Source organism: Erpetoichthys calabaricus, chromosome 5 (assembly GCF_900747795.2).
Source record: "Erpetoichthys calabaricus chromosome 5, fErpCal1.3, whole genome shotgun sequence".
In the NCBI taxonomy this organism is placed as follows: domain Eukaryota; kingdom Metazoa; phylum Chordata; class Cladistia; order Polypteriformes; family Polypteridae; genus Erpetoichthys; species Erpetoichthys calabaricus.
The window spans coordinates 103,166,844-103,188,691 of NC_041398.2; the positions used below are offsets into that span (position 1 = coordinate 103,166,844).

Sequence of the window (21,848 nt, forward strand, 5' to 3'; positions counted from 1 at the left end):
CATAATATCAAAAGATTCAGAGAATCTGGAGAAATCTCTGCATGTAAGCGGCAAGGCCGAATACCAACACTGGATGCCCGTGACCTTCAATCCCTCAGGCAGCACAGCATTAAAAACCGACCTCATTCTGTAAAGGATATTACCACGTGGGCTCAGGAATACTTCAGAAAACCATTGTCAGTTAACACAGTTCTTCACTACATCTACAAGTGCAAGTTAAAGCTCTACCATGCAAAGTGAAAGCCATATATCAACAACACCCAGAAACGCCACCGGCTTCTCTGGGCCCAAGCTCATCTGAGATGGACTGATGCAAAGTGGAAAAGTGTGCTGTGGTCTGACGAGTCCACATTTCAAATTATTTTTGGAAATCATGGACATTGTGTCCTCTGGGCCAAAGAGGAAAAGGACCATCCGGATTGTTATCAGCGCAAAGTTCAAAAGCCAGTATCTGTGATGGTATGGGGGTGTGTTAGTGCCCATGGCATGGGTAACTTGCACATCTGTGAAGGCACCATTAATGCTGAAAGGTACATACAGGTTTTGGAGCAACATATGCTACCATCCAAGCGATGTCTTTTTCAGGGACGTCCCTGCTTATTTCAGCAGGACAATGCGAAGCCACATTCTGCATATGTTACAACAGCGTAGCTTCGTAGTAAGAGTGTGGGTACTAGACTGGCCTGCCTGCAGTCCAGACCCGTCTCCCATTGAAAATGTGTGGCGCATTTATGAAGCACAAAATATGACAACTAAGACCCTGTACTGTTGAGCAACTGAAGTTGTACATCAAGCAAGAATGGGAAAGAATTCCACCTACACAGCTTCAACAATTAGTGTCCTCAGTTCCCAAATGCTTGAGTGTTGTTAAAAGGAAAGGTGATATAACACAGTGGTAAACATGCCCCTGTCTCAGCTTTTTTGGAATGTGTTGCAGGCATCAAATTCAAAATGAGTGAAGATTTGCAAAACAACATTAAAGTTTATCAGTTTGAACATTCAATGTCTTTGAAGTGTATTCAATTGAATATAGGTTGGAAAGGATTTGCAAATCATTGTATTCTGTTTTTATGTTTTACACAACGTCCCAACTTCATTGGAATTGGGGTTGTAGGTCAAAATTGAAAAACATGGTTTTAAAATCTGATGTAATAGAAGAATTTAAAAAGCGAGAATAGTGTGGAGCCCGGCTTGCAGCAGCAACATCTACAGTAATATTCAAATCCATCATTAGAGAAAAATGATCAGTAAAAGGAACATCACATTATCAGTGTTAACTGAAACACCTTGTGTAAGAACGAGATCAAGGGTTTGACCAAGAGAATGAGTTGGGGCATTAATATACTGGCTGAAATCAAATGAATCCAATAATGATAAAAATTCATTAAGCAAAGGTTTAGATTGACAACAAGCATGTATGTTAAAATCACCAACAAAATAAGTACTTTTTCATAGAAGAGCGCAATATCAGCCAAGAGATCAGAAAATCCAGAAACGAATTTATCATTAATTACAGGAGGCCTATAAACCACAGGAAGACAGCAAAGAGGAAGAGCTACACACTTAGAAAAGTTGCAGTTCGAAGCTACTAAACGATCCCCTGGTAAAGCTCCAACGCAGAAACAAAGTTTTAAAAACGGTGGCAACTTCCCACCCCACGACAAGACAGGTGAGGAGAGTTCAAAAATGAATAACCTGAAGGGGTACCAAGTCAGTAAAACAAGAAGAGTAACCATTAACAGTCCAGGTTTTGGCGATGAAAAAGAGCTTATTTCCTTGAGGTAATAAAGTTTTGCAAGATAAGTGTCACTGACCACCCCGTGTTAAGGAGAACAACCTTGATAGACATAGAAAGGCCTGTTGTGAGGCAAGATTAGCAGTGTAAACTCCCATAGAAAGACTATACTATACTTTTGTCAAAGACCATCTCGCCAGTTGTGTGTCTTTCTAATAGCGGTAAGCTGAGCATTAACTGTCTGAAGCATTTGCTGTTAACAAAAGAACGGACATATACACTGTTGTGTGCTTGTCAGTTTTGTCTTTGGGCTCATCTACTGCTATAGACATGTATCAGCTTTCTTCAGATCTTCTAATAGTGTTTCAAACACAGCTGTAGCAAGTATTTCAACCCTGCAAATGTTTGACGTGTCTGACGGGTACATTTTTAATAGCAGATATCACTCTTGTTTTAATTTTGTCATCATTTATCAGTTCATTCACAATATCCAGCCATACAATCTTTCACGGCTTCAGAGTCTGTAAATGGCCTTTTCTTCTTTGCCAAGATATAGGAAACATGAAGGGAAGCTGCTGTAGCTCTCTTGGGCTGTGAGTAACTGCACCATAGTAGTACAAACTCTGCACTTTTACACCCTCCTCCCGAGATGTGTCCGGATAGTTTGTGTGGAAAGTCTAGTACTAGTTTATCAGTGTGGTTGTAATCTTTAAGTACCACCCAAGCGGTCGTGTCAGCGTCGTACCATAACCCGATTTCTTTTTCTTTAGTTATATTCTTGAATAAAAGTGCACTTGCTTTGTTATACATGTTCCTTTTGTAAAAAGTGTTTATTTGATATTTTGGACTTCAGTCTTTCACACATTATACACTTCATGTCAAAATTTTGTCATTAGTACTATACCATGAAAAAAAAACTTTTTGGTATGTGTTCAACATTTCTTGCCTCGCATTTCCTGTCATCCTACATTTACATACAGTGGTGTGAAAAACTATTTGCCCCCTTCCTGATTTCTTATTCTTTTGCATGTTTGTCACACAAAATGTTTCTGATCATCAAACACATTTAACCATTAGTCAAATATAACACAAGTAAACACAAAATGCAGTTTTTAAATGATGGATTTTATTATTTAGGGAGAAAAAATCCAAACCTACATGGCCCTGTGTGAAAAAGTAATTGCCCCCTTGTTAAAAAATAACCTAACTGTGGTGTATCACACCTGAGTTCAATTTCCGTAGCCACCCCCAGGCCTGATTACTGCCACACCTGTTTCAATCAAGAAATCACTTAAATAGGAGCTGCCTGACACAGAGAAGTAGACCAAAAGCACCTCAAAAGCTAGACATCATGCCAAGATCCAAAGAAATTCAGGAACAAATGAGAACAGAAGTAATTGAGATCTATCAGTCTGGTAAAGGTTATAAAGCCATTTCTAAAGCTTTGGGACTCCAGCGAACCACAGTGACAGCCATTATCCACAAATGGCAAAAACATGGAACAGTGGTGAACCTTCTCAGGAGTGGCCGGCCGACCAAAATTACCCCAAGAGCGCAGTGACGACTCATCCGAGAGGTCACAAAAGACCCCAGGACAACGTCTAAAGAACTGCAGGCCTCACTTGCCTAAATTAAGGTCAGTGTTCACGACTCCACCATAAGAAAGAGACTGGGCAAAAACGGCCTGCATGGCAGATTTCCAAGACGCAAACCACTGTTAAGCAAAAAGAACATTAGGGCTCGTCTCAATTTTGCTAAGAAACATCTCAATGATTGCCAAGACTTTGGGGGAAAATACCTTGTGGACTGATGAGTCAAAAGTTGAACTTTTTGGAAGGCAAATGTCCCATTACATCTGGCGTAAAAGGAACACAGCATTTCAGAAAAAGAACATCATACCAACAGTAAAATATGGTGGTGGTAGTGTGATGGTCTGGGGTTGTTTTGCTGCTTCAGGACCTGGAAGGCTTGCTGTGATAGATGGAACCATGAATTCTACTGTCTACCAAAAAATCCTGAAGGAGAATGTCCGGCCATCTGTTCGTCAACTCAAGCTGAAGCGATCTTGGGTGCTGCAACAGGACAATGACCCAAAACACACCAGCAAATCCACCTCTGAATGGCTGAAGAAAAACAAAATGAAGACTTTGGAGTGGCCTAGTCAAAGTCCTGACCTGAATCCAATTGAGATGCTATGGCATGACCTTAAAAAGGCGGTTCATGCTAGAAAACCCTCAAATAAAGCTGAATTACAACAATTTTGCAAAGATGAGTGGGCCAAAATTCCTCCAGAGCGCTGTAATAGACTCATTGCAAGTTATCGCAAACGCTTGATTGCAGTTATTGCTGCTAAGGGTGGCCCAACCTGTTATTAGGTTCAGGGGGCAATTACTTTTTCACACAGGGCCATGTAGGTTTGGATTTTTTTTTTCTCCCTAAATAATAAAAACCACCATTTACAAACTGCATTTTGTGTTTACTTGTGTTATATTTGACTAATGGTTAAATGTGTTTGATGATCAGAAACATTTTGTGTGACAAACATGCAGAAGAATAAGAAATCAGGAAGGGGGCAAATAGTTTTTCACACCACTGTAGATTGTTGTAGACATGGAACACACATGAATTGCATGTGTTCCAAATAACGATATATTTACCCTATACAATTCCAGGCACCTCACAAGCAGATAAAGAGCCTTGAGCTGGGAGAACTTTTTGCCTGAGAAGAGCTGCGGTGGGGGGGGATGGGATAGCAGGCTGCTTGTTCTGATCGACACATTTACAAAACAAAAAAGCTAATGGAGAGGTGTGAAGGATTTTAAGGTGGCCCGGGATTACGAGTTATGTCTTGAGCTTCAGGGATTCTAGTGTTAATAACAGTGTATTTGAGTCTGAGTCATTGATTATCAGAATGTCAGTGTCTGAGGCCCATTTAATGTAATTTTGTCTTCTACTCATGTTTGAAATGAGCCAGCGTTTGACACAGGGATCAGGATCAAACTGCTCAGGTGATGGGTATTCTGTGATGATCCAGAATAAGTCATCCGTGATTGAGACATTTGAGTGAGTTTTCCACTTTTCATTATATTCTGCTCTGTGCTGAAAAGCCATGTTCATACTGAGCTGCTGAAATAGGTACAACAAGCATGATCTCAACAAGATGTAGAATACTGTGGGAAAACTGACAATATTGCACAGAAAGACTTGCACAAACACTTATTAGCCTTATCTAAGAATTTGCCTTTAATCAGATTTTTTTTAGCAGTCTCCAGCATCCCTTACATGTGTTCAAGATGACTTCTCGATACCAGTTAGTGTCAGTCTCATTTTCTCAAAGTGGTTAAATTATCTGGCCATTAATCATGATAGAAGAGAGAAACAGCAAATAAATGCATACCCATGTGAGCTTTCATGCTGTGTATTTCCACTCCTATTTTAAAACTGGCTTTCCAATTCCTTGACTGTAACCTCCACTGTTTTTCTCCACATTCAATTGAAGGTAATCTCTAAAGTTGGTGAGACTTCTGCAGAAGGGTGGAATGATGTTGTGTAAATGATGGAACTGGATGAAGTGGGTCTGATCTTTAACTGTTTTATGGCAGATGTGACTTTTGTCGACAAAAGTTAACATCCAGGGGTAGAGGATGACAATCAGCTGTTAATGGCGACAAAACTCACGTTAAAAACTTACGTTAAAGGCAGTCCCTCTCTGCTTGGAGGAATGTCAGACTCATTGACTCGGCATCTAATCGTTTTGCGTGCGTGAGTTATGAAATGTAACCAAATGTAAACAAAGGCAAGATGGCATCGTCATCTCACGAGGGAGCACAGCGAGTGCAGACAACAAAATACTCAGTAGACAATGTTTTGCACATTATTGCGGAGTCAGACTCTGATTTTTCAGAATCTGATTTTGTTCAGAGTGATCAGGAGATCAAGCAAGAGAGTGAGGAACTGGCATCAGTTGATCAGACACCAGCCAATTCTGCCCCAGCTGATCGGCTGCCAGCTGAGCGCATTTGCGCAGCTGATGCACTTACAGCAAGGTTCGTGCGGGAGGAATACCCAGACATTGATCCGTGGGAGCCAAACTGGCTACTGGACTTCACAAGACAGCATAGCTTGCTGTTGGACACGACAGATTACCAGCCGCTGGACTACTTCAGGCTGTTCTTTCCTGAGGCTGCCTTTCAGCTACTGTCAGATGAGACACACAGGTATGCAGAGCAATTTTTTGAATCGCGAGCTGCACTTGCACAGCATTCTTGTTTTTCAAAGTGGAAACCCACAACAAAAGACGTGATGAAGGGCTTTGAGGCATTACAAATAGAAATGGGACTAGACTGGCGATATAACTTCAGGGAGCATTGGTTCAAATGTGCTGTGTCCCCTGGCGGCTTTTGACAAGTTATGCCATGTGACCGGTACGTGCTCCTGCAAAGTTTTATCCACTTCTGTGATAACCAGAAGTAAAACCCAAGGATGGGGCCAGGCTATAACCCCGTGTATATAGTTCAGCCCCTGATTGACATTGTGGAACCAACATGTAAACAATTTTATAAGCCTGGCCATGATTTGTCTGTGGATGAGTCTATGATAAAATACAAGGGACGCCTCTTTTTCTGCCAATATATGTTAGACAAGCCCACAAAGTATGGCATAAAGGATTTTGTACTGGCAGAAGCTGCTTCAGGGCTATGAACATTTGGGTCATATTGTGTACGTGGACAATTTTTATACATCACCAGAATTGTTCATGGAGCTGTAGAGCAGGGGAATTGGAGCTTGTGGCATAGTGAGGGTGAACAGGAGACACATGCCTTCACAGTTGAAGCCAGACAGACTGAAGATGGAAAGAGGTGACAATCCGGTTTTCATGCCGGCGGAAAACTTGGTGGCAGTGGCATGGCACGATGTCAGACGGGTGACTTGTCTCTCTACAGTACACACTAACAATATATAGTACTGTACAAAAGTTTTATGCAGGTGTGAAAAAAATGCAGTAAATCAAGAATGCTTTCAAAAATGGAAGTGTTAATCATTTATTTTCATCAATCAACAAAATGCAGTGAATGTACAAAAGAGAAATCTAAATCAAATCAATATTTGGTGTGATCACACTTTGCCTTCAAAACAGCATCAATTCTTCTAGGTACACTTGCACACAGTTTTTGAAGGAACTCTGCTGGTTGGTTGTTCCGAACATCTTGGAGAACTAACCACAGATCTTCTGTGGATGTAGGCTTCCTCACATCCTTCTGTCTCTTCATGTAATCCCAAACACACTCGATAATGTTGAGATCAGGGCTCTGTGGGGGCCATACCATCACTTCCAGGACTTCTTGTTCTTCTTGGTTCTTAATGACTTTGACTGTATGTTTGGGGTCGTTGTCCTGCTGCAGAATAAATTTGGGGTCAATCATATGCCTCCCTGTTGGTACTGCATGATGGATAAGTATCTGCCTGTATTTCTCAGCATTGAGAACACCATTAATCTTGACCAAATCTCCAACTCCATTTGCAGAAGTGCAGCCCCAAACGTTCAATGAACCTCCACCATGCTTCACTGTTGCCTGCAGACACTCATTATTGTACCGCTCTCCAGCCCTTCAACGAACAAACTGCCTTCTGCTATAGCAAATATTCAAATTTTGACTCGTCAGTCCAGAGCACCTGCTGCCATTTATCTGCACCCCAGTTCCTATGTTTTTGTGCATGCTTGAGTTGCTTGGCCTTGTTTCCATGTCGGAGGTATGGCTTTTTGGCTGCAACTCTTCCATGAAGACCACTTCTAGCCAGATTTCTCCGGACAGTAGATGGGTGTACCTGGGTCCCACTGGTTTCTGCCAGTTCTGAGCTGATGGCACTGCTGGACATCTTCCGATTTCGAAGGGTAATAAGCTTGATGTGTCTTTCATCTGCTGCACTAAGTTTCCTTGGCCGACCACTGCGTCTACGATCCTCAACGTTGCCCGTTTCTTTGTGCTTCGTCAAAAGAGCTTGAACAGCACATGTTGAAACCCCAGTCTGCTTTGAAATCTTTGTCTGGGAGAGACCTTGCTGATGCAGTATAACTACCTTGTGTCTTGTTGCTGTGCTCAATCTTGCCATGACATGAAACTGTCTTCCACAACCTCCCCTTGGTAGCAGAGTTTGGCTGTTCCTCACCCAGTTTTAAGCCTCCTACACAGCTGTTTCTGTTTCAGTTAATGACTGTGTTTCAACCTATGTGTGACATATTGATGATCATTAGCACCTGTTTGGGGTAATTGGTTGATTATACACCTGACTATAATCCTACAAAATCCCTGACTTTGCAAGTGTACCTATAAGAATTGATGCTAGTTTGAAGGCAAAACGTAGTGACACCAAATATTGATTTGATTTAGATTTTTCTTTTGTTCGCTCACTTTGCGTTTTGAAAATTGATAACAATAAACAATCATTTATATTTCTGAAAGCATTTTTGGTTTACAGCATTTTTTCACACCTGCCTAAAACTTTTGCACAGTACTGTATGTGAGAAAGTTATTCGTCAAAAGGAAACCCAGAATGTAGGAGCTGGACAAGCCAGTTACACTTAAGGAGTATAACTAAAATGACTGGAGCTGATCGACTGGATCAGATGCTGGGGTCATATGCTTATGGCCATAAGTCCACCAAGTGGTACCACATTGTGTACCATCGCATGCGTGAGATTGCACATACAAATGGCCATATATTGTTCAAGCAGGAAAACAGTGACCGCACTATGACTGCAGCAGATATCCGCAAGAAGGTGTTTGACGGCTTGCTAGGAGAGCAGGTTGCAGTGTCTTTGGCAAAGCAAGGAAAGCCATCACAAAGAGCAGTGCCAGACAGGCTGACTGAGCGCCACTTTCCTGCAACATATGAGGACAAAAAATACAAACCTGACTGTGTTGTGTACAGCAAAGGACAATTGAAAGGGAGGCACCAGTGCAACATATTGTAAGCAGTGCAATGTGGCAATGCATGTAATTGGCTGCTTTGAGTGATATCATACTTTGCTGTGTAATATGTGAAATCATATATATATATATTATATATATATAATCAGGCTCATACAACATGCAAGACAGTAACATTTGTCAAAAATAAATATTTTTTGTTGCTTTGATGTATTAAACCATTGCTTTGTGTTTTTTTTTTTTTTAAAAGTTAGTTTTTGGAAAAATATTCAGCCCTGGAAGAAAAGACAAAAAAAAATTAGCCCTAAAATATTTAAGGGGTAGAGACACCGCTTAGGAGATGAGTGACAGGAGAAGTTAGGGAAAAAGGAAGGTACAGCGGGAGGAAGCTTTGAGTAGGGAGTCGGGAGACAATAATCTGGAGTGTTTGTGGTATAAAGAAAGACCGAATGTGAGTGGCAGGAGATGAACTAAAACCTGGGTAAAGCATTCTTTTATTGTTTTGGAGGTGTGCTCCATAGCTCAGATAAGTGTAACCCTTCTTTTCTCTTATCCTTCTCGGCCTTGGACCCTACTCCTGACAGATAATTAAGCTTTTACTCTATATGTTGTCCATCTTCCACTGAACAAGTAGAAGACAGGCACATCTTCAGCAGAAATCTTCTTTAATTTAAAATTAAAACACACTCCTTGTCTGAGTGTAGACAGTGAGTGAGCTTGTGATAAGTGCAACACCTCATTTTAAAATTTGGGGGAAAAAATAATTAGCTGTTGGTGCTTAGTAAGGAATTGGCTTGTTAGCCCTAAAACCAGATTTATGTATTTTATGTGTAAACCTGTTAAGCATTGTAGCCATGCATCTTGTTGATAAAATATTATAAACATTTTATTACAGTTGTGGCTTGTAATTATGACAGTGTATTTTCTTTTACGCTGTACATATTGAGAATTATTTGGGTACATGTTTTATTAGTTAAGAAATAGGCATTTTAAGATTATTTTATCTTAGTGTTTTTATGGTCACTGATCGATTTTTATATTTAGTTTTTTAATAAAAAAAATTAACTGACAAAATGTGATATGCAGTTTTAATTGTAAAAATACCAAGAGTAATAAGTAACATAAGGCTTCTCATGGATGGTTATATTAGAACTTTAGATTTCTAAACATTTCTAGGAGGTGACTTGATCATTCAGTTTATAATGCAAGTAGATGTTACAGTAAAATATCTGATCATTTTGTTTTTTCTTTAAGTTAACCTCAAGAAAAATGAGACTCTCAACTAAAATTTAAAGTCTTTTTAAGAAAAAAATCTGTTGAAATGAAGTGTTGTGTTTGTTAAAAAAAAATAAAAAAAAAAAAGTGCATTTTCATTGGCATATTAAAAACAGAACATCCTGTGATTTAGGGAATAGTCTTTCCAATCATTCATTCAAAATGTACATTGTTGAGAGACGAGGTACAATGTTGCCTTGGTGCCAGGGTTCATAGTTTTTATGGATGAAGCAGTTAAAACTCGCTTGATACAGGAGAAAAATCAAATAATAAAATTAGTTTTTTGTCAATTTTTCAAATAAAAGATGCTGCTCACTACTGCATAAATCTGTAAACAAACTGACTAGTTTTTGCACTTCTCCAGTTGTTTGAAAGATGGTGTTTAGTACTACTACCAGGGCATCCATCCTCAGTAATTTCTGCTTCTCAGTATGGATATTGATTTAGATTTAAGGGATTTGGAACCTGAGGGCTGTGGGGTTTTAATATACTCTGCTCAACATCAAGATAAAAGGTATTCTTACATGAACCCAGAACTTTCCCAGAGATTGATTTTTAAAACTCAGAAGGAGTTTTAGGTAGGTAGCTAGTTAAGTACTTATTTTGCACTTGATAAGATAAATCAGGCAGTCCATGATGATTGTCAGTGTTTATAAACCTAATGCTAAAATCATCCAAAGCCAATAAAATCCTCTCCATTTATTGATACCTGAGGGGGAGAGGGGACAGAATTTATGCCACACATTAAATTTAAGCTCAGAACTGTGTATAGTTTGAAAATTGAAAGCATGTAAATTTTTGGCTTTCCAATTTAAATTCTCTATCAAACCCCACTTTTCACGCATTTAAAAATACTCCTAAAACAAATATACGTAAGAAAAAATTAAAACACAAGGAAAAGCTATCTTGTTAAACCCCTGGGGGATGCAGATAAACAACATTTATTTAGGTCAGATGGTTGGGAATATAGGAAAAAAAAAATAGTTATGCTGGAGAAAAAATAAAATCTGCGGACCGCCCAGTCCCGACTGGGAATTCCATCTAACATGTTCTTAAATCAGTCCTCTGTTTCCAGGCTTCCAGGCAAGGTAGGATTTGAAGAAGTTGATCTTGTGGAATTCTGAGACACCCTCCATCATCACAGGTGGATGCATGGTGCCTTGATCAGGTGGTGGCGATGGTGGTGCAAATCGCCAACACAGAAGAACCTGAAAAGACAGCTGAAAATAGTAGAGATCAGTAAAAATTGCAGATCCTTGAATATGATAATTCTATGCCCATATAGTCTGTTAGCAATACAACTAACACAGCCAACACAGGACGCAAGACAAGAAACAAACCCTGGGTAGGACGCCAGCCCACCACAGGGTGCACACACACACACACACACACACCCTCCAAGCACACACTAGGGACAATTTAGAATCGCCAATCCACCTAACCTGCATGTCTTTGGACTGTGGGAGGAAACCGGAGTACCCGGAGGAAACCCACGCAGATACAGGGAGAACATGCAAACTCCATGCTGGGAGGACCCAGGAAGCGAACCCGGGTCTCCTAACTGTGATGCAGCAGCACTACCCACTGCGCCACCGTGCCACCCCCAAAAGCATAAATGTTACTTTGAAACATTTCAGATCCCATGGGTGGTATCCCAAAAGAAATGTTTGAGAACCCCTTTTCTTTCGATATGGGCCGAATGTCAGAACCTGAATGTAACTAATTTGCACGCCCTGTCAGAGCTAACTGTAGTGGGTAATAAAATGCTTTAAAAAATGCAGGAAATAACCACTCCCCATTTTAAAACTTCACATAAACATTCTACAAAGCAATAGCTTCCAGTGGAAAATTAAGAAATAACTTTGTTACTGAATTAATTTTTTTTCATGAATTGTGACATTCCCCCTGACCCTTCACCTTATTGGTGTGAATTGACAAATGATAACTCAACAATCCTAATAGCATATGAACACAACATACTGTTCTCTAACCTACTTAAGCAGTTCAGAACTGCAAGAAGCTGTTGCACATCCAAGGACCTAATTAAATTAACTGTTAAAGTTGCTGTTTTTACAGTTGTGAGTAAATTCTACCTCACTGTGGGAGATTTTAAAATGTTTGGTTTATAACAGGGGTGTCCAACTCCAGTCCTGGTGAGCCTCAGTGGGTGCAGGTTTTCATTCTGACCCTTTTCCTAATCAGTGACCAGTTTTCACTGCCAATTCTTTTCCCTTCATGTTAATGGCCCTGTTTTTAAGGATTCAGTCCTCTGAGTTGTTTCTTCATTAAATGGCAGCCAAACAGAAATAAGTTGTGAAATAAGCCAACAGATGACCAGCTAAAGTGGAACATCAAACACCAGCCAATTTCACTCCAACCGGTTTCTTAATGAGAAGCCAATTCTTGCTGTTAATTAAAGCCATTCTTGAATATCAGGACTTGTTGCTGCTCTCATTCTGCCAAAGCCGACTGTTGTTGTTCTGTTTTTTCCAAGACCACCGTCAAGATGTTTTGGTGACATGCGCACCCAACATGACCGAGACCTTCACCTTTCTTTATTTTCAGGTGAACTGGTCATATGGCGGCTTGTTTTTTGTCTCATTATTGTTTGGCTGCACATTAAGGAAAAAGAAACAACTAAGGGGCCAGAGTCACGTCAATTAAAACTAAGGCAAAACAAGTTAATCAGCAGCAAAAAAGGCTCACTATTTAAGAAGATAGTGAGAATGAAAACCCGCAGCCCACCAGAACCGGAGATGGACACCCCCATTTTATAATGTAAAGTAATCTTGGGTTTGAGAAAGTCATAGTATAAATATGTCGTGGTTCCATGTGTATTGTAGTAAAACAAAGATAAGCATCTCTTTGTTATGAAGGCAAATAGAGAACAGTGTCAGTTGTTTAGATAGATAGATCTTTATTGTCATTGTCACTTTTACAAAGGAACAACGAAATTGAAGGTGCAGTCAACTCAGTGTGAGGCATAAGAGTTAAAAAGACTAGGAGAGAAAATAATAAACCAATAAGTAATAAAAGTACTTTACAAAATATACAAATTGCACTTGTTATATATACAAATTGCACTGTTTGACTTAAGGTCTATGTTGTACATTGAAAGAATGAGCAGTTTTATTCTGAGTTCAGGGCCATGATTGCTTTTGGATAAAAGCTGTTAAGTCAGTTTGTCCTGGTTTTCATTGCTCTGTATCTCTTGCCTGATGGCAAAAGCTGGACGAGGCAGTGACCAGGATGTGATGAATCCTGTGAAATGTCTATTGCTTTTTTTGCGGCATTGGGAGGTGTAGATTTGTTCCAGAGTGGGGAGGGTACAACCAGTTGTTCTCTCCACTGTCCTGACGACACTGTGGAGCACTTTCCTTTCTGAAGAAGTGCAGCTACCATACCACACACACAGTCTGTACGTGAGCACACTGAATATTCTTGGTTATATTTTTGCCTGTTTCTGCAACTAAAGTACTGTTGAGAGTTGTAGAAATGTCTTGTGCCATGGCTGTTGAAATGTGGCTTTCCTTCTGCCCTAGTAAATAATTGTCCTGTGACATATTGATCTTTCAGTGAATATACACTGATTGGAAGAAAGAGTGATAAGATCACAAGCAATCACAAATTTGTGTGTGTTTTCAGGATGTTAAAGAATGTGAGTTTGCAGATTTAAATCAATAGTCGCCTACATCAAGTATGCAGTACATTTGCTGATACTAATTTTTGTAAACTGGCGAGTGTTTGTTTTTTTTGCCATCGTAAAGAGAGAACTGGTGATTTTTTTTTTTTTTTTTGACAGTTTAAGCACAAACTTTTGTATAGCTGCTTACTAAATAAAAAAAAATGTATATTCTATATGTGTTCTGCATAGTTGGCCCCATCTTGCTTTAAATTACTAAAGTTTTTGGAAGCATAAATAGATCTGGAAAGCATTTGTCAATTCAAAATATTTAATTTTTGAAGCATGCGGATTCCAGTCTAGTCTTGTGTTGCACTTGTGTAGGGAAATATGTGTTACCATAAGTATGATGGAACTTCTGCTGAAAGTACTCAATGAAAGTGTTCATAATGGAATGGTGATTAAGCTTCTAAGGCACCAGGATTTCATCTCACATTATGACCTCCTTGTTTTAGAAAGGGAAGATAGCTTGTTAATAAATTGCTAAATAACACAAACATAAATTCATCACTGTTGGATTTTTTTTTCCTTCCCAAACTGTGTTTAAGAATTTCTGGATTGCTTTTACCTCTGTAAACACTTTTTTAAATCCCCAAAGTTAGCCTTTGGATATGGTAGGATCATCTAATACAAAGTTTAAATATATATGTGAAATAACAGTTTAAAAAAAAAAAAAAAAAAAAAATCTAAATCGAGGCAACCACTTAACCAAATTTATTTTTTTTTTTTTTTACAAATATTAAATTGCAGTACCTAAAATAGAACTTGTAATGCTTTTCAAGTAACAATAATGAATTGTAAGATTTGAGATGAACTTTTTATTTTAATGAATACATTTTCACAAAATTAACATGTAATTGTGTAGTTTAGAATGTACTCTTCCCTTTAGTGTATGTTTATATGGTCAAGGCACATAAATTATAATAAAACCCAGGGAATTGCTCTATCAAAGGCTGGAAAGATGAACAGCTCCTGTGATACATAATGGACATAGCAAAATTAACAGCCTTGGAGTATATTTGTGGGTTTGATTTGCACCAGCTACGTGGGTCATAGAAAGTGCAGTTGATGGCATTTTTATAACTGTACCTTTTTATATGGTTTTTCACAGAGGCAACAAGATGCAAAATTTTCATCCGTTGCAAGAGTGGGATTATTGAATTGGATCTTTCTTCAGAATACAGGAATGAGTGTTTCAAATTATCTGTGAATTGTAATGGATTTTAGTGTTTTGTTTGGACATACATGGCCATCTGAAAATAGCTATGTTCATTTTGATTAATAATGTAAATGTTGATTTTAACATCAGAGCAATATTAGACAAGTACCAACACAACCACCCCTGTTACATTAGAAAAATCTAATGTCTTTAGCTGAAATTTTGAGTGAAACTTTATAAAACAAATGCCAACAAGAAATTGATGGGCAGAAACTTGGAAAACATAAGACTGATCAGCTCATTCCTAATGTATTTAATTCCATTATTCAAGAGCAGTGAACATCATTGACGGCAGTCTCTTAAAAGAATGATGCTTTAACATTAAATAATGCCTTTTCTTTTTTTAAACAAAGATCTAGTACTAAATGCTGAGGTTTGTATTTTGTCATGGTTATATATGTTTCACTGACCTGGAGAGGCTGAATCTGCTATTATTGATTAAAATAAAAGTGCACAAAAATACTTAGAAACAATGTGATTTTTATGTTCTGTTGTGTTAAAAACAAATGACATATCAAGCTGCTCGTGTATGCCAAAAAAATGGTAAGTTTGCCTGCTAAGGACATTATAGTTTTCCTATCATGAAACTACCATTTAACATTTGGCAGACTTGCCTTTGAATAAAGAAAACATGCACATTTCCCCATGTGCATACGTATTAGTAATGCCGTTTTCAGTTCACATTTCTTTCTATTTGTGCTCTCCTGATCTTGTTAACAAAGCACTTGTCTCTGATTACTGCCCTTTAAATAAGGGATTAGCATTTACAATAGCTTTGTCCACCTGCGTTTGCTGCAGAAATGCGTCATTGTTTCAGTAACACCCAAGAGGCATCTGAACTAATTCACTCTGCTGAGCTCTTCATTTTCACAGGCCAGAAGGCATTACACTAGAATACAGAGGAACTGATTATGAACCAACCATCTGGTGATGATTATTATGACTGCTGGCTTTCTTTTTTTGCCAGTGTGATTTAAGCAAGGAGGAAGCTTGTTTATAATATTAGATTAGTTTCCTATATAAAAGTACTTTGTTTTTACATAAACTCGAGTGACTAAGATATCTCCTACTTATTGTGTGTATCATGCAGCTTCTCTTAGCTCAGCAGGCCTTCCATCTCTCTCAGCTAATCCACTGCAAGGCCTGAAACAGAAATGCCGAGTGCAGTAGGGTTTGAATGCGCTTTATTGTAAGCAACAGCAGCTTTCATGGTAAGAGCACAGCTCATGGATTTTGTCATTTATGAAAAAAATGTTTGCATTTTTAAATTTTCACTTTTGATTGCCTTTTAATAGTTTAATAGCTTCAAAGGTTATTTTTGAAATGGGAACCTAATCTAGTATCTAGGTTAGTATTACATAATGCTATTTTAGTAATAGATTTGGGCTTTTTTTCCTATAGAAATAATTGAAATAGATTGTGTTTAATTTTTCTAAACTGTTTTAAATGTACTTCCAATTTCATAGTTTTTACTAATATTTTTCTTTCTGTATTTAAAATTGTAATGCTTGAATTTTTTTCAAGTACTTTTACAAGATATTTTCCTTTCCCATATTTTTCTTTCAGGGCATGTATATTTAATTGGAGATACTATATTTTGATTAACTATTTTCAAAAGATATTTAAGATTTGTGTTTTTCCTGTATTCTCTGTTCCAGACACAATCTAATTGTATCTAGACCCCACCTTGATAATTTATTTCAGTTCTGATATGGTTTTATGCATCATGTTTAACTTCTGTAGGGGTGTATAAGTTTTAATTCAGGTTTTTCTTTTAATATTATAATCACTTATTTATATACACTTTTGCAATGAGTTAATTTATGGTGCTAATCTTTGATGTTTCGGTGGCCTTTGTAGCATAATTAAAATCCAGATTCCTGATAGTGTTGTCCTGGTAGTTGTCATTGCATGTGTTCTGATGTTTATTTAATCCACCTCTTACAGAAGCAAACAATAGCTTCTTTTTTGGTAGTATTTTTTTCTTACTGTATACATAAGCATCATGTATCACACTTTTTTTTTGTAAACTATCACATCTTTTGTGGGTTAATGTTCCTAAAGGCAGATACAACAATGCCAAGATAGTTGTGCATTTACTTAACATTTATGCCCATTCAGCCTCCAGGGTTTAGTGTAACTTTACCTTTTACATTGTCAGAACATATGTGTTTGTCCTTGTTGTATTGCTAGTATGTGTGTAAGGATTTAGATCTGTGGTAATGTTTTTAGATTGTTTTTCCACTTCCACTGATTTGTAGAGCAGTGCTTGAATTAATTGTTGTCATGGGAGTGTGAAAGGAGTAAATACTTTAAGCCTATTGTTGTAAAGAAAAAAATAGTGTTTATAATTGAGTGTTTTCAGCAAAGGGGTGGTAGTTTTTTTTGTATTTTTACATTATGCGTACATGCTATCCATGATGCATTGTTTTCTTTGCCAAATGGGTTTTATGCACATACACATGCTAAGTTACTTTCTATTTAGGGAAGCTACATCATTTTGATGCCAAAGGTAAAGCATCTTTAACGGCCATGCTTATATTGCAAGACCTCAATCTTCTGCTTCCTTAGTGCTTTAAATGACACATTGTTGTGGAGATTTTAAGTGTGGCCAAACGTGCTGTGGTGATACTGTTACTTTTTATGAGAGCTGCATTTAATTTTGGATAATGTTGGCAACAGTGTTTTATATATAAATAGTTGAATCACTGTGATGTACAAGATCCAAACCGAAGTTTGCCTTAAAACTAAGTAGGGTAACTCATAATGTGAATTAGATATCTACTAGGGGGCTTCGCCCCCTGCTCGCTTCGCTCGCCAACCCCTGTGTTTGGTTAATTGGATATATAATTTTACATTTTGTTTTTGGAATTGTTTCAATTTCATTATTTTCACTTTTACTTTAAAGCTTCATTAAACATTTTTTGGAGACACATTGTGACAACGCAACGTATAACTGCCCGTGAGTGAATATTGTTTCTGTAATAAATAATCCGAGTTTTTCTGTTTGTCCCTGTGATTTATTGATTGTCATAGCAAAAGCTATTCTCACGGTAAACTGTAAACATTTTACTACGAATGGCATATCACGATCTCCTTTGGTGTGTAATGTTATTCGCGGAATATATACATCACCTTTCTCTTTGCCTGTTAAAATTTGCATCGCTTCTCCGAGATCATCAATATACACCCGACCGAATTGTGTACTCTTTGAAATTTAACTTGTCGTTCCTTTAACTGTTGTGGGACCACAGATTCTCATGGCATATGGTCCATTATTGTGTAAATCCACGTTTTGTCCATTGAATGATGCGAATGCGAAAAGACTTTGTTGTCTACTCTTTTTTTCAGACCTCAATTTGTCCTGGTATTTTAATAATTACACCTGGTTCTGATGATTAATCACCTTTTGTTTGCGGTAATGCAATCGTTTCTATCTTTTCTTTGATACTGTAGTGACTTACATGATAAAGTGTCACAAAAGTTTTACTTGAATAATCGCTGACTTCCTAACCCCAAACACAACTTTCTAGCACCTTCTCCAACGCCCCCTCTTACTGCATCAAATCAATACCCTGCTATCAGTCCTCCGTGCTGTACTCTGCCTTCCCTCGATCAGACCTAACAGTCACTTAAAACCAAAAAGCCCTCAACCTGGCTGGGACGCTACAATACTTTCGAATTTTACCGCTTTCATATTCTGTACCTTTGTCTGCATGTGTATCGCGCCATCGTTTGTTTGAGCCTTTCGAATTCCACTGCTTTCATAATCTCTTATCTGTCTTTTTTTCTCTCCAATGCCTTTGGGTCTCTATTCTCCGTATTGTCCTTATACGCTTTATATGCGCTGAGAGCACATGATTTGTGTGTACTATGTGCTTTTACATGATTGATTTTTTTTTTGATGGGTGTGCTCTTATATATTCCGTACTATCTTTGTGGACCTTTGCGGATCCCGTAGTGTCTTATGTTTGACTCTGGGGTGCAGTGCAGAATCCTCTTTTCTGTGTGGCTGTGTCGTTAGTCCTCAGCTATGGGCGCTTTGTTTATCCAGGCGGGCTCGTGTTTGTATATCCGTCTATCGAGCTCGTTCGTTTTGAACCCGTGCCTGCTTTGCTTCCGCAGTTTCAGACGCGCGTTGTAGGCGCCTGCGTTCATTGATCTTATCCAGGTGGGCTCGTGTGTGTATCGTTGAGCTGTATTGTGTTTGAATTTGGTGTAAAGCATTCAGTGGTTTGTACAATCCCAAGCAGCACATTATTCCTAACTTGACTCCGCAGTAGTGCCACTCACAATATGGCGGTGACGCCTGCGCCTTCCGTATTATCTCGGGTTTCACTATGCTGTGTAGTGTGGACGTTTGCGGCATCCGTACTCCGGTTTGACTTTGGCCGGGGGCCGAATCCTGTTGTGTGTGTTTGTTCTGTAGCCGTTCTCTGGGGCCATGTGTTAGTTGAGCTGTATTGTGTTTGAGTTTGGTGTAAAGTGTTCGGCGGTTTGTACAATACCAAGCAGCACATTTGTTTTATTTGCTATTTCCATTAGTTGAGCTGTACGCGCCTGCACGGTACGTCTCATGGTCCCATTGCCGTGTACCTGCGTCCATGCCATCCGGTTTACCATTCTCGGTTAGTAATATGGATAAAGCAGGCAGTATGAATAATACAGTTTAAAAATGCACGAAAGGCAGCACAGAACAGTGAATGTTTTTTTTTAGTTTGTAACAAAAAAAAAAGTAAACAATATAAGGATATCTACCATAATTTCTTTTTTTAAACCGTTTATTTTACCACTTTTAGTTTATAGTAATAGATACATGGTTTTCATTGAGGGGTGGTGTCATGTTAAGATCTTGGAAGCACTGGGCATGAGGCAGGAAACGGCCCTGCACAGGGTCCACACATGTATGTGCTTACATGGTGCCAGTATGCCGTTGCCAGTTAATGTGATCTTTACAACTTTGAGAATATGGAAAGAAAATCCATAACAGTATGGTAGAATATGTAAAATCCACATGGACAACCATCAGCTGTGGGATTCAAACCCAGGATCTAAAAGGCAGCTGTAAAAATATACCACTATGCATCCCTTGGCTTAGAACTAGGTTCTCCAAATTGAGGCTAACAAACGTTTTTCAAAATAGAGTGGCTGCTTTTCTACATGTTAGCTAGGTGGGTAGATTTTAACACTAGATTTACTAGAGCCTACGAAAAAACTCGTAGATCCGGCCCACCTTAAATCGCTTCTTAAAACCGTTCTCACCTCTCCGCCAGCGTCTTTTGTCATCTAAGTGTACTGATAAAGACATACTGCAAGCAGCCAGCTATTCCATCCCCCCACCGACTTAGAATGTACACGAACTTCTCCCAGCTCATGCCTTGATTGATTATCTGGGAGTGAAGTGGAGTTTTAGAGTGGAAATAATAAATCGTTATTTGGAAAACATGTATTTCATGTAATCTGTGTAAACACATTTATGATATTTGCAAAGGTTAGCTTTGTTTTTTTTTTTTTTTGTTTTGTTTTTTTTTTTAATTCACTTTTCATTCCCTGTCGCGTTCAAGATCCTTCCCTACCACCCCCCCTCACCCCACCTGACACTGCTGTTTTCACATAAAGACGCGCTATAGCTCTGCAGTGTATCACAATACATACGACCACGTTTTTTTTTTTTTTTTCCCCACAATCTTGCCAGTCTCCACCTGTTGCTGTACGCTGTTTCTTTTGTACTCCAGGACATGCAGAGGAAAGCATAGTAAAGAGTAGTAACTTCAGCGCTATATGCAATCATCAGACACTCCCCATCTGACTCTGCTGTTTTCACATAAAGACGCACTATAGCTCTGCAGTGTATTTGTGACTGCATTGTCGTACCAATGCTTGCGAACTGAAGTGTCTGCATGCACTTTTCGTGGCATTACACATGTATTTTTTGAGCATGCCCATATAGCTCAAACACAGGAACATATGTTGTTGTAAAAGTATAACAAAACAAGTGCACTTTTATTCAAGACTATAACCGAAGAGAAAAAAGCGCAAGCTACAGTAGGCGGTTGATATGACAGCTTGCGTGGTGCAATGCTAAGAACTGCTGATTTCCATTCCGTGCTATATAACTGTTAACATTTGAATCTGATGATTGCATATAGCGCTGTCTTATTCAGTGTGTGCAAGAACATGCAGGTGGCCAGTTGCTGCGTGCTACAACGCACATTTTAAAAAAAGAGACAAATATATGTGATGTTTTGAAGAAATCATTTTATGACGCGAATAGTACCAATCAAAAAACATCGTCAAAGTAATGCAATATTATTTGAAAGCGAACAGCGTCAGGTTGGGTGTGAAGTTATACTGACGCTGTTTGAGTCAGATCAGAAGCTGAAAAAGCTCCTGTTCTGACTCTAAGTAAAAGGCATGAATTAATCAACAGAAATAACCGCGATCTGCATTTTAAACTTAACGATTTACAGTGCCTACCAATTTATAAATTTTATGTCCGTTTGAGGAGGAAAAAAAAAAAAAAAAAAAAACCTCTTTCTCCAAAGCTGGGAATCGAACTAGCATTTCTGTAGCACGGCAGGGTTGCTGTGCTCCAAGTCAGCAAATCTTAGCATTAAGCCACGGAAAGTGTTGTAGCATCCTTTAACCTTTTGTGAAAGTGTTTATTTGATGTTTGGACTTCAGGCTTCACACATTCTATAGTTTATGCCTACATTTTGTAACATTTATTACTAAAATATGAAAAAGTTTCTGTTTTAGCAATGTGTTTACACAGATTACTGTAGAAACGGAACACACATGAAATGAGTGTATTCCAAATAACGATCTATTTCCATTTTAAAACTCCAGCAGTTCAGTCACTCCCAGATAATCAAACAAGGCATGAGCTGGGAAAACTTAGTGAATGTTCTGCGACGGTGGGGGATGGAATAGCTGGCTACTTGCTGCTCGTCTTAATCAGCACATTTAGAAGACAAAAGAGAGGTGAGAACAGTTTTTAGGTGGGCT

The 21,848-nt window shown here is 38.6% G+C and overlaps 1 protein-coding gene across 5 annotated transcripts in view; it reads left to right on the top strand.

Moving 5' to 3' along the window:
• The window catches only part of tbc1d14 (TBC1 domain family, member 14), a 138,936-nt gene that overhangs the window by 74,851 nt on the left and 42,237 nt on the right, over positions 1 to 21,848 (top strand). Inside the window, exon 1 of one of the 5 annotated variants that reach the window (XM_051928219.1) lies at positions 15,722 to 16,051. The exons of the other annotated variants lie outside the window; for them this stretch is intronic. Coding sequence (XP_051784179.1) covers positions 16,049 to 16,051 — 3 coding nt within the window. The 5' untranslated portion in view covers positions 15,722 to 16,048. Of the gene's footprint in view, positions 1 to 15,721; positions 16,052 to 21,848 lie in introns of those variants that run through there. 5 annotated transcript variants of the gene reach the window in all.